At 44.8% G+C, this 13,223-nt stretch overlaps 1 protein-coding gene across 3 annotated transcripts in view; it reads left to right on the top strand.

Annotated features, from left to right (window-relative positions):
• The window catches only part of CAPN15 (calpain 15), a 292,664-nt gene that overhangs the window by 211,482 nt on the left and 67,959 nt on the right, over positions 1-13,223 (top strand). For all 3 annotated transcript variants that reach the window (XM_069210362.1, XM_069210360.1, XM_069210361.1), the window contains exons 5-6: positions 4,062-4,285; positions 11,962-12,087. In XM_069210362.1, coding sequence (XP_069066463.1) covers positions 4,062-4,285; positions 11,962-12,087 — 350 coding nt within the window. The remainder of the gene's footprint in view (positions 1-4,061; positions 4,286-11,961; positions 12,088-13,223) is intronic.

Genomic DNA, 13,223 nt, shown 5'->3' on the forward strand with positions numbered 1-13,223 from the left:
CTTGTCGACTTGTCGGCATTTTCTAAGAGTGCTTGGTCTGGAGAAGTAAAAACTCATTCAGAACATAACACAGTGCTTAGCGTTGAATTTAATAATACTATTGTATTTCTACCTGAGCAAACCTTTTTTAGCAGCATAAAGAAAATGAAAGACTGGAAAAACAAACTTTCTTTTTAGTGCCATGCATTTTGCATGCAGCTGTTTGATGGCAGTTTATAGCTCACTGTGATAGATTACGATTGTAATTTTTGAACTGCTCAGTAGCAAAAGAATATCTGTAACAAAAGCAGTATCCCACTGTGCTATGCACATAAAATACTGTTCTGTGCACGGTACACAGTCTTTGCAGCAGGCATATTAACCTTCTGCGCTGCATTAGAAGAGTCAAAACTGCCACAGACAAAACTCCCATCTTTCTCGAGCAGATACATTAATCACCAGAGTTATCTTGACGCTTTTATTTTTGCCAAACGATGCTGGATGTACAATAATTTTGCAGTGATTTTAAAACTGTTGCACTAAGGAAGAAATAAATATAAAGAGAGACACTTTTCTGTCAGAGGCCCCAGCTGAAGAAGTGACCTCCTGCAGGCCCAGGCCTGCGAACCCCCTGGGACTATGTCACAGACCTCTGGGGGCCGCAGACCCCATAGTGGGAACTGCTGCTCTATGCCACTCCACCCCACTCTATGCCTCTCTACTCTGCAACCGTCTCTCTATGTGACTGCAGCTGATGCTCTACCCTGCACCACTTCACGCCACTGCAATCTACACCAGTCTACTCTAAGCCATTATAAACTACTCTGTACCACTGCACTCTACAATACTGTACTCTGTCACTGTACTCTATGCCACTGTGTTCAACGCCACTGTATTACATTCTGCACTATTCCACTCTGAACCACTTTACGCAAAACCAGTGCTCTGTCACTGCACTGTATGTCACTATGCCCTACTCTGCAACACTCTACTCCACTTCACTCTACGTCACTCTATTCTACTCCGCACCACTGCTCACTATGCCACTGCACTCTGCGCTACTTTACTCTCCACTACTCTGTCACTGCACTCTACACCACTGCACTCTACGACATTCTACTCTGTAATGCTACTCTGCACATTGCACTGTCACTCTTTTCTCCGCCACTCTACTCTGCCACTGCACTTTATGCCACTGCACCACTCTACGCTATTTCACTTTACGTCACTCTATACCACTGCACTCTACGCCTCTCTAATCTACTGTACACCACTGCACTCTGCCACTTCACTACACCACTTCACTCTACACCACTGTACTCTACTCTGCACCTCTACTTTAACCAGTCCACTTTACTATACACCACTGCACTCTACACCAGTCCAAGCCATTCCACTCTACTGTGCACCACTACACTCTACGCCACTACACTGTGCCACTCCATTCTACCCTTCAGCACTGCAGTCTACACTAAAACAGTCTACTCTACACCATGGCACTCTATTCTACTCTTACGTTGCGCCACTCTATGCCACTGCGCTCTGCCACTCTACTCTAAACCACTGCACTCTACCCAATGTACTCTACACCACTTCACTCAAAACCAATGTATTCTACGCCACTACACTCTATGCCAATTACTCTGCACCACTACACTCTACACCACTATACTCTACAACACTTTATGCCACTGCACGCTGCGTCATTCTACAACATTGCACTCTGTCGCTGAATCCACTCTTTTCTACGCACTGCTGTACTGTATGCCACTGCTCTCTACAGAACTCTTCTCTGCAACACTCTAAGCCACTGCATTCTACATCAGTGCACTGTATGCCAGTGCAGTCTACACTACTGCAGTCTAAGACAGTGTGCTCCGCAAGACTGCACTCTCCAGCATTAAACTCTACTGCTCGCTACGCCACTCTATACCATTGTGCTCTTCATCACTGTACTCCACGCCACTGTTTTATTCCTAACCACTGTACGTGCTATACACCACTGCTCTGTTCAGCATTCTACTCTACAACACTCTTCTGTGCACCAGTGCACTCTACTCCACTGCACTCTAAGACACCCTACTATGCAAGACTGAACTGTCTGCCACTGAACTCTATTCTGCTCTGCACTACTCTGCACCACTCAGCTGTATGCCAGTGCACTCTACGCCACTCTAATCTGAACCAATGCCCTCCATTACACCTTGTACGAGACTGCACCATTGCACTCTACACTACACTGCTCTATTTATCTGAACTCTATTCCGCATCAATCCATTTTACCCTGCACCACTTCACTCTACTCTGAAACAATCTACTCTACACCACGGCACTGTGCCCCACTCTGCTTCACCATGCGCCACTCCACTCTACGCTATTGCACTCCAATGCAGTCTAGGCTGCGCCACTCCACTCTGCACCACTCGATGCCACTGCACTCTATGCCATTGCACTCTACCTCACTTTTCTCAAAACCAATGCACTTCAAGCCGTTGCGCTCTATGCCACACCACTCCACAACACTCTGACACTCCACTCTGATACTCTACTCAACTCCATGACACTCTATTCTGCTCTACACCCTTCCACTCTAAGACAGTCTACTCCCTTCAGAACACTCCACAACACTATGCCACTCCATTCTACGCAACGTCATGACTGTCCACTTCTCTGTACTCTACTTAACTCTTCACAACTCTCTACGCCACTCCATAATACCCAACTCTGTGCCATGACACCCTAATTTACGGCACTCCACTCTATAACACTCTTATTTACAGCATCATTTTTTAGCAATGCTGAACTGCTGCCAACAACATGGCTAAACATATTGGCAAAGCCATTAGCTCCTGTATAGATAGACATGACCTATTGGCTTTGCTAATGCTTGTTTTGCTTCTATTTTTGTTTTCTCTCCCCCTCACAAGGTCTTCTGGTTCCTCCCCTCCCATGGCTTCCTGTTGGGCTCTACTACCTTTGGCATTGACGTCTCCCTCACTCGCTTCCCATTTGCTCCACCACCGCAAGCATTCTTAGTGATGTATTTGCACAAGCATGTCGTTATGGTGGGCTGACGTAGCATCATAAAGAATATGTATGCATGCTTAATGAAGCATGTTTAGCTACATGTCATCACACTTTTTTCTGTTTTTTGCGGATGCTGAACAGCATCAGCAAAAAGCTTTGGCTTTTGTTCTTTCCCTCTATACCTTTCAACTCCTTTACCCTCTCACCTAAATTACCGTTGATGCAAACTGGTTGACACGGTAAAGAATAAGTGACCTCAGGCAAGTGACTATTACGGTAATTTACTATTTTATTTCGGTCTGTTCCTTTCCTATGTCTTTCGTGGCCAAGTTAATTTTGTTTGGGTGGGTAACTCACTTTCACTATTGTCACTGGACATTAACAAGTGTGCTGGAGAAGGTGGAAACTTGTATGTTAATAGCTTAGCCAATCTGCTACTCAAAGTTTATGTTTCTGAAAGTTGCTTTGCATGGAAACCAGTGACCATGTTGATTAGTTCTTGTTTGACTGCACAGCTGCCTGTATTCCTATTGTTACTGCTCTTTAAAATATACATGGAGTAGGCTTTTTCTCAGCCTACATGCGTAATTTACTGCCCTCATGCTATTAGCTGTTTAATGTACTGTTGTGCCTCATATGGAGTATTTGCATTGCAACGCATAAGGGACCATTTTGGTTATCTAAAAGTGCTGCTCATCGCACATTATATTCATAATTTTTTTTTTTTTTTATACATTGAAGCAAGGTTTTATTCATGTTTTACTCGGGACTCAAAATATAAGCCTCACCTATTGGCTTAAAATGGTGATCTTTCCCTGTGGGTGGTTTTCCTGTAGAACTTTGGTCGTCATTGAAGTTACAGACCCTGGCATGTGGTTGAGGTATGGCCCATTGCTTTAACTCTTTCTTTGTACCATCTCTGTCACATTCAACTATTATTTTTATGAATTACACACTTTTCGAGGTTGTAATGAGTTTTGTGTACATTAGATTCCGCCACTCCTTTCTCGTCCTGCCCTAACATTACTCGCTGACACACCTCTTTCTTTTGACAGGCGCAGAGAAAGCAGCTGTGGGTAGCACTGATCGAGAAGGCACTTGCCAAGCTGCACGGTTCGTACTTTGCCCTCCAGGCAGGGCGTGCGATTGAAGGCCTGGCTACACTCACTGGCGCCCCCTGCGAGAGCCTGATGCTGCAGGTCAGCTCCACTAACCCCCGCGAGGAGCCTATTGACACTGACCTCATCTGGGCCAAAATGCTGAGCTCTAAGGAGGCTGGGTAAGAGGAAGGAGGGAGGGGCCAGCCTACTTAGGGGCGGGATCAGCTTGGTACGAGGGCAAGGTTGCTGAGGTGAGCATCCTCGTTAATCTTACAAAGACAGAGAGAAAAATGTACAATGAGGTGAAAGAGGCGGACCAGGTTTGCTGTGCAGAGGGAGGTTATGAAGTGTGAAGAAGGAGCAGTCGTGGCACTTGCCAAAACAGGTTGATGTGTAAATAACAGAATGGAGAACTAATTGTTGGCTCTGGAAAGTAGAGTTGAGAAAGAACTCTAATTAAAGAATGTGACTCAAATATAGTCAAGAGGGTTATGCAAAAGAGCAAGAACAAGCTGAAAATTATCTGTTTGGTTAAAGGCCAGAAGTATATCTAAATGTACGTGTTCAATTTTGGAAGTGGATGCCTTTATTGTTCCAGTTTTTATGTACTTTTCTTTTTTGTCCTTTTATTTTTTTCTGAAAAGGGAAAGCCTCCTGTATCTGGCCCTTTCAGCTAACCCTCCGCTTATTTTAGTTTTGTTTTGGATTGACCTATTTCTGTTAAACTGTATATTCTATTTCTGGAATGTGTGTGTATGTATGTATGTGTGTGTATGTGTGTGTATGTATATATATATATATATATATATATATATATATTCACATTTTTCTTTGTTTATGGGCATCTAGACCATTGCCCCTCCACCATCCTCTGCAGCAAAATTGTAGTTTTAATACTTTACTGCTGAGCTATAGCTAATATAACTTCTGTATGCTAAACACATCAGTGCATCTAAGCTCCAGGAGGTAGTGATTACTGCAAACAACTTCTCTTTGCTCCTTTGATATTTAGCAAGGGAAAATTGTTATAGTTTTTTCAATGTAAATTAAAAGGACCTCCAACAAATAGTTTAAGGTTTATCTCACTCAGATACATTTCACAGAGCTGGCAAGAGTAGGGGAAAAAGATCTCTTTCTCAAAGCTGAGCCTTATCAAATTTTGAAGGAAAAACTGGGTCAACCATTATATTAGCCAGGCATTTGCCTATATGAGTCATTGTGCAGTGGATGCTGGCAAAGAGGAAGGAGGGCATTAGAATGGAGAGGGACTTGATTAGAGTTTACTTGATGTCTTGGAAAACCTCAGATAATATTAATGCCATCTTGACATCAGGAATTACATCTTAAGCTGCAGTCTTTAATGAAGTTCTTGAACTCGATTTGCAGTGGTACATTTGATTGTTGTAGAATTCATGCCAACAGTGATGCCTATACCCATGACATGCTGAGTATCCCCTGATTTTGAGTGGTTTGACTAAGGTGCAGCTTGCCTATTCCTCATTTTAATGAAAAAACAATAATGAGAATCCAGCCGTTTTCAAAATCTCCTTTTTGATGAATTGCACAGAAATACATTTTTGCTTAAAATCTGATGAATGTCAAATAAAAAGAAAAAACAGAACCTGCTATTAAAGACCAAAATGAAAGAAAAAAACAATTACAATTATAAGTACTAAGTACCCAGGATTTGCATGTGTAATTAGTTTTTTTTATGAACAAATGATGGTGGGGGCGGACACTAAAGCTCATGGCGGCCTGGCACTCTCCTCCACATTGCTCCCGATCTCGCTTGAGAGGAAGGTCACAAGACTGCTTGCGGAGCCCTCACCACTCGTCCTCGTCCCACTCAAGATCTTTGGGACGTTCGGGTAAGAAGTCGTCGAAACGTTCTTCAACCTCACCCCGTCGATTGGATAACGAGAATCAGGACAAAGAGTGTCAACAATTTGGGCCTCCGTCCTCGGAGCCTGCTTCTGGGTCGGCTTTGCACCTCCCTGAGTTTCTGAGAGCCATGACCACTCCTTTCCAATTACGTGAGTTCTATGAGGCCATGTGCCTAATCTTTGGACAGACCAACCCTGCTGGAATGCCTTTGGGCCCCGTGGGATCAGCAGGGGCCCTCCTCGGGTTCCATGTCGGCAGCTCTGGTGGGCACCCTAGGATCCGCTTCTGGATCAGAACAGGTGTTGGTCATGCCACTGCGACCTTCCCCGATGACGGTTCCAGTGCTGACGCTCCCGACTCTGACTGGCGGTTGGTGTCGACCCTATACTCATTACTTACTCCGGCACAGAGACAAATTGGGTTCACTTGACGCAGATTCCTACTTTGACTTGGACCATGCTCCATAGGGTGGATCCTGACCCTTATTCCTAGGAGTATGGATACAGTGGGGGTATGGAGGTGTTGCTGGAACTTGTAGATTACCAGCTTGATGATCCCATGGACTGGGCTCAGGAACTGGGTGAAGCCAGCGGTCTAGATAACTCTCCTGATGCTAGCATGCTTTCTCTCCCTACTTTGGCTACGGAGGAGGGTACGTCATATTAAATGGTGGTGCAGAGCGCTACCAAGGTCCTGGTCCTCGAGCTGCCCTCAGTGGCTGTCAGGACTAACCTCCTTACTGAGGTGCTTCAACCTGGGGCTTCTACTTTTGAACCCCTTTTACTCTTCAAAGAATCCCTCACTGATGTCCTGCGCTGGGGACCTGGGCCAAACACAGCACAGGGGCTCCTTTGAACAGAACGATTGTCTGTCGCCATAGGCCTGCACCTAATGACCCAGCCTTCCTGACCCAACACCCTAACTCTGATAGCTTGGTTATCCAGGCCTCCATGGCCCATTCCCTTCTGCTCCTCTGGATAGTGAATCAAAGAGGCTGGATTATCTTGGGAAGAAGATGTTTTCTTCCTACAGCCTGGCATTGCGGTCTGTGAACACTGCATGCCTTTTGGGCCATTACACTCATACTTTATGGGATACAGTCGTGCAAGTGTTGCCACAGTTTCCGGAGGAGGCCTGGGCCATTCTCTCCCAGGCTGTTGCTGATGGGAGAGACGCAGCTAAGTTCACAATACATTGTGGACTGGATATGGCTGACTCTCTGGGAAGATTGGTTGCTTTGGTGGCCTTGCGGCGCCACGCTTAGTTGAGGACATCTGGATTTTCAAGGGATGTCCAATCCACTTTTATGGACATGCCCTTTGATGGCACCCATCTCTTCGAAGACAGAGCAGACTCAGCGGTCAAGCGCTTTAAGGAAACCCGAGCTACGTCCCAGTCCCTTGGCCTCACAGCTGCCCTGCGCCCCATTCAGTTTGCCTTAGGCCCCTTTCATGGCTATGGAAGGGACACCCAGCCATATCCGTTTCCCTCCAGCTACTCTGCCGCCCATGCTGCCCAGCCTCAGTGTGGCCGGGGACGTGGGATCCCGTGTCCCATTGTTGGAATATTACTTAAGGGTCTCACCTACCTTTTTCCCTATCCATAATGCCCCAATGGGATTTGAACTTGGTTCTTACTTTTCTGATGCGTGCTCCTTTTGAACCACTTCACAACAGCCCACTTCGCCGGCTTACTCTGAAAACAGTCTTCTTTGTACCTATCACCTCTTCCTGCAGAGAGAGTGAGCTACAGGTTCTTTCTTTGAAGCCACCTTTCATCTCCATCCACCCTGACACTGTGGTGCTTCGTACCAGGGCTTTTTTTTATGCCTAAGGTAATCACGTCCTTTCATGTACGCCAATCCATCACCTTGCCTACTTTATATGCGGCCCCACATCCTACTAAGGAAGAGGATAGACTCCACCTACAGTTCCCAAAAGAGCGTTGGCATTCTATTTTGATTGTACCAAAGAGTTCCGGGTGGATGAGCAACTCTTTGTTGGGTACATGGGTGCAAAGAAAGGTAGGGCATAGCAGAAGAGAACCCTCTCTAGGTGGGTTGTTCTCTGCATCAAAACATGCTACACGTAGCTTAAGATGCTACCCCTTGAGGGCTTGCATACTCATTCTACCAGAGCGACAGCTGCAATCACTGCATTAGCATGAGGAGTCCCAATTCTGAACATCTGTCAGGCAGCAACGTAGGCATCCTTGTACACATTCACTAAACACTACTGTCTGGACAGTCAGGTCCTGCAGGACGGGTTCTTTGCCTGTTCTGTCTTGCAGGACTTCCTAGTATGATCTAAGTTCACAGACCCACCACCGAGGATGGTATTGCTTGGGTATCTATTCTGAGGTATTGCTTGGGTATCTATTCTGAGGTAAGGAATCTGCAACTAGATGAACAAGTTACGTACTTTCAGTACAGAATTATCTGGTAGAGACATATTCTAGTTGCAGATTCCTTACTGACCCACCCATCTGCCCCGAACTGAAATGAACTTATTTTGGGGGGGGTCAGGGACGACCCTTTTAGGGCCCTAGTTTCAGTGCACCAGTGTCGGTGTCTTTCATGGCTCCACACTTCTGGCGTGGAAGATCCTAAAAAGAATGGATGTCGGCGCTTCAGGATGGTGCCTATTTAGGACCCACTTCATCATATCTGGCGAGCACGATGCCAGCAATGACCGCCGACTTGACCTGCGCCACCTGATGGTGCGCAGAGGTACTGCTTGAAGAAAAATCTCCAGATTCAGACTCACGTCTGGGGGAAATTCTGAGATAAGAAATCTGCAACTAGAATATCCCTCTACCAGATAGTTTGTTACCGAAGTTAAGTAACTTGTTCTTCAGCAGGATAGATAACTTGGGTATGTCATTGTTTTTGAACTTGGTGGAAACAATTTGTGGAGACTGTGTCTCCATAACAGTTGTCTGCTTGTTTGACCCTTATTATAACCTTGGACATGGTGTCCTTAGGGGTCCTCAGCCCACCTAACACTGAATGCGTGCTGGGGGCACTTTGCAATTTTCTGCTATAGATATACACGTACTATTCCCTGAAGTACTGAAATGTTGAACTATCTCTGCCAGTAAAATATACTGTTTTAGTGATAGCTGTACAATAATCATTTTTTGTTCCCATTAAAAGTAAAAGTTCTTCATGAAGTCACCCTCTCAAACCCATTTGGAGAGACAGTCAGGCTCACATGCTGCACTTGCTTACTTTCTGCAGTGTGAAGGTGGCATTAAAAAGTTTTTCAATGTGGCTTTTAGCTCTTCGTCCAACTGTTGCACAGGAGCCTAGGATGTCAGCTTTGCTCTCAGACGTCTGTAATCTGGAGAGTGTGCTAACCAGTAAATTGGGTCAGCTTGGAGTGTATTAACGATCTATAGGACATAATCCTGCAAACTCCTCTTGACTAGCTAATTCGCATGCTTCCTGCAGATGCACTAATTTTCTTTATTGCAGAAATAGATGTTTTTGCATTGAATGACACGACTCAAGGACCCTGATAAATTACAGTTGACCTTGGGCACCGTACCCTGACCTCTTTCTAGTAGTTGGGGTAGACTGATGCACATTCCTACTTAGTCCAATAATTGGACAGTTAACCCATGCGAATGTCCAGGGGATGGTCTCACGCTCATAATACGGCCCAGTGACTACATTTCTTTCAGTCTCCATAAGAATTTGACCTCGCCCATTTGTGAAACTACCTAGTTGCTGTAGGAGTATTTTTAAATTGCAGATTTATGTTTTTAACACACTTTGTGGTCTATACAGTTCACAGTTTGGTCAGGTATGTATGTCCATTGTATGTTATTTCGGCTTCTTGGTTCTTGTGTTGATATAAGCAAACTGTTTTGGCTACTGCATGTAATTAAAAAGCTGTGAACATTATTTGTTAGCTTGATCGTCCAGTTTGTTGCCCCGTTTGTGTGAAGAAACGTTCCTTTGGAAGCCCCCTTTTTGATTGTACAGATATCACCAGAGGTCTCATCCCTTCTTCTGAAAAGGTTATGATGCTAGTTATCTAAGATCTTCAGATGTCACTGTAGAGGTCCCCTTGATTGTGGGCATTGGATATGGATTTTGACACCTCCTCAAACTTTTTCATGCAAGGCAGACTCTCATTGCTGAGTGTAATTGTTGGAGGATTTAAATCGCTTCTGTTTCGAAGCTTCCCCAAGCCAGCTGTGATGGCATTCTATCAGCTCTTGCTCAATATTTGGTCGCTTCCTACGGGATTAACAAAAAAAAAACTTGATCACTTTTATGTTTTTTCAATTGGGTGCAAGAAACCCCATATAAAAGAGAGACAGTGAAAAGAAAGAAAGATTATTCTAGAGAACGCATGGACTGCTCGACTTTGCTACCACTGGACATTACTTCAGAAATGTTTCTTAGAATGTTCAGCATTTGTTTACCACATTCTGTCCTACCATGCCTTTAAAGGTTTTGCCACAGTATCAGAGACACATGTGCGAGATAGAGAAGTTAAACTTGGAACATGTTTGTGAGTGTATCAATGTGGCACTTTAATACCTGCCAGCATCCCACTTGCTTCTTCTTGGCAAGCCGCTTTATTTAGATGGATCTAATGTAATGGCTTAGGCACTTATCAGTGTGATCATGGCAATTTTGTCTAGATGTCTATCCTGACAAAACAAGAGTGGCTAAACTAGACTTGCAGAATTTTGTGATACCTGTTGCCCTGTTGTTTGAGTTTTTTCTTTCCTTGTAACTTTTCTCAGAAAAGCAACTTTCGCATAACACGAGGGAGGACCGCACATCCGCACTGTCCATTTCACTACAACTTTTTCAGCCCTCTGTTTCCTTGTTCCTGTCTGCTCAATTCACTGCCCCCTTCTCCTTTGCTTCCTCTTTCTACCTAACTTCCCACAGGAACTTTTTTGTATATATCATTTTCAGTGGGTGTTTCCCTCCATCTTCTTGTTTTTCAGCAGGATTCCCTTGTTAAGTTCTCCCTTCACTCCTTTCTTCACTGAAGTCTACGTTTTGCTGCTCGTCCATTTCTCTCTTTTTTGTTTTTCTTAGAGGAATCATATTGCTGTACCCCTCCAAGCTTCCTCTGCAGACTTTTTATTTATTTTTCTTCTCCAGCTTCTAGCTCTCCTTGCTTTTTATCAAATTATCTTTGTTTCATTAACATCTCCCCTTGTCCTTCACCTCTCTGTCCTTCTTATACATCCCTCTTTACTTGTCCTGCCGTTCCACCTACGTGTGTCCCTCATCGCCCTTCCTTTCACTGCCCTGGCAAGCCTTCTTCCATGATCCTCCTACGGAGGTTGGAGTAGGCATATGTTACAAACGATGGATTTGAAATTTTATAGCACACGTAAAGCACAAAAAAGACCAGAGCCGGTAACAGAGAGTTTTACGTAAATTAGAACACATGTACACTTAATGTTTGATGTGTTCATTAAAGCGAGGGCAGGTTTCACGATGAAGGTTATAATAAATCAAGAATGGCATGTAATGTCACAATTCCTTGGCTGACAAGCAAGCAAAAACGTTAAGGTGAGAGCACATGGATGTTCATTGTGACCCTTCGCTACACAGTAACTGCCCATCATGAGGGAGCTGTTGTCTCTCCCAGCTGGGGTCCAGCGGAATAGTAGCCCACGTCATATCTATGTTGAGGATCAGTGTACTTTAATGATAAACTGAATGCCCTGCTGTCGTTTCATCACTGAACCAGCAAACTACACTGCCAAAGGCACCCCAGTCCTAGAATACAGTTTTCTAGTGTACAACCAATGCACCTTTTGCACCCCAGTCCTAGAATACAGTTTTCTAGTGTACAACCAATGCACCTTTTGCACCCCATCTTTAATGCATATTGTTGCGTACTGCGTCAGCACTCTGACCCTATCTCCCACTAGTGGATGCAGATAATGGGTCATCATCTTCCCTGCTTCTTCTCCTTTTGTATACATATAGGTTTCTGATGGGCGCATCATGCGGAGGGGGTAACATGAAGGTTGATGACTCATCCTATGAGAGTGTTGGTCTCCGGCCAAGGCATGCCTACTCCATTTTGGACGTGCGAGATGTGCAAAGCTGGCGGTAAGTACTGGATTGGGGCATAGAAACATAAGAATGATGGCGTTTGGGACTGTTTATGCTCCCCGTACTTAATTCATATAGTCAAATGTGCAGCAAGTGTGATTTGAAAATTAGCCTGACTGTAATATCCTTGTACCATATAATTTTCCTCATCCATGTTGTGTACTTAGCTTGCAACTTTATTTCATCCGGTGGTTAAATCTGTTTTGCTTAAAGCTCTCATGGGAATTCTTGGAGCACTGTGGTTCATTACTGCCCTTGCAAGATTTTGCTTATTGGCTGTTAATTATCTAAGTGATACATTTCCACAGTGTTACAGGTATAACCATCATCCAGCTATATTCTTAGAGCGTACAGGCTTTCCTACTAGAGGCCTTCCTTATCCACAGCCTCTGCATCTCCCACAGGGATAGATTGTTTGCTGATGCTTGGGACTGAGAAGCTACTGTTCAATGGCATATTTGGCTGTAGATGTTCACGCTCTGCATACTCCTGCCATCTAGTGTTGGGTCTATAGTGGTGCAAGGTGCTTTTCTTCAAAGAAGTGTTAGGAGTCACAAGATCAAATTATTTCTCTCAGTGATATTGCACGTGGGCATCAACTTGTTTTCTCTCCGCTGTCGGGTCTGGACGTGTGCGCCTCTGCTCCATCTATTGACTCTCTTCGCTTTGTTTTTTCTAATCTTTTCCCATTCCAACAGTATTGTTATTGTTCGCACTTCTCCCACATTAGCGCTCTTGTAGTTCTGTCAGTTCGGGCTCCGACCAACTCCTTTTGGGGCGCCAGCCCCTGCCTCTGGCCTACTTTCCATGTGGCTCCGGCACCAATGGGAATGATTCCATGGGGTAACGGACTGAATTACGCTTCTGTCCTCAGTACCATGCCAAAGTTCCCACACACCAAATAACAACACCTTGTGTGCAACCTCTGTCTCTCTCCGGGCCATTGCGAGGCAGACTGCAACAACTGCAAGTCTTTCTGCACCAAAAAGAGTCTTCGGGATCGACAAGCTCATCCAATGGAAATGGACCAGAAGACACTGGACAACACCCCGGACCTCTTCAGAGAGGAACATGCTCAGGAAGAACCTGCGCATGAGGAAGCACTTTCCCTACAAGACGGTTCCAAGCCATAA

This window comes from Pleurodeles waltl, chromosome 10, assembly GCF_031143425.1.
Source record: "Pleurodeles waltl isolate 20211129_DDA chromosome 10, aPleWal1.hap1.20221129, whole genome shotgun sequence".
Lineage (NCBI taxonomy): Eukaryota > Metazoa > Chordata > Amphibia > Caudata > Salamandridae > Pleurodeles > Pleurodeles waltl.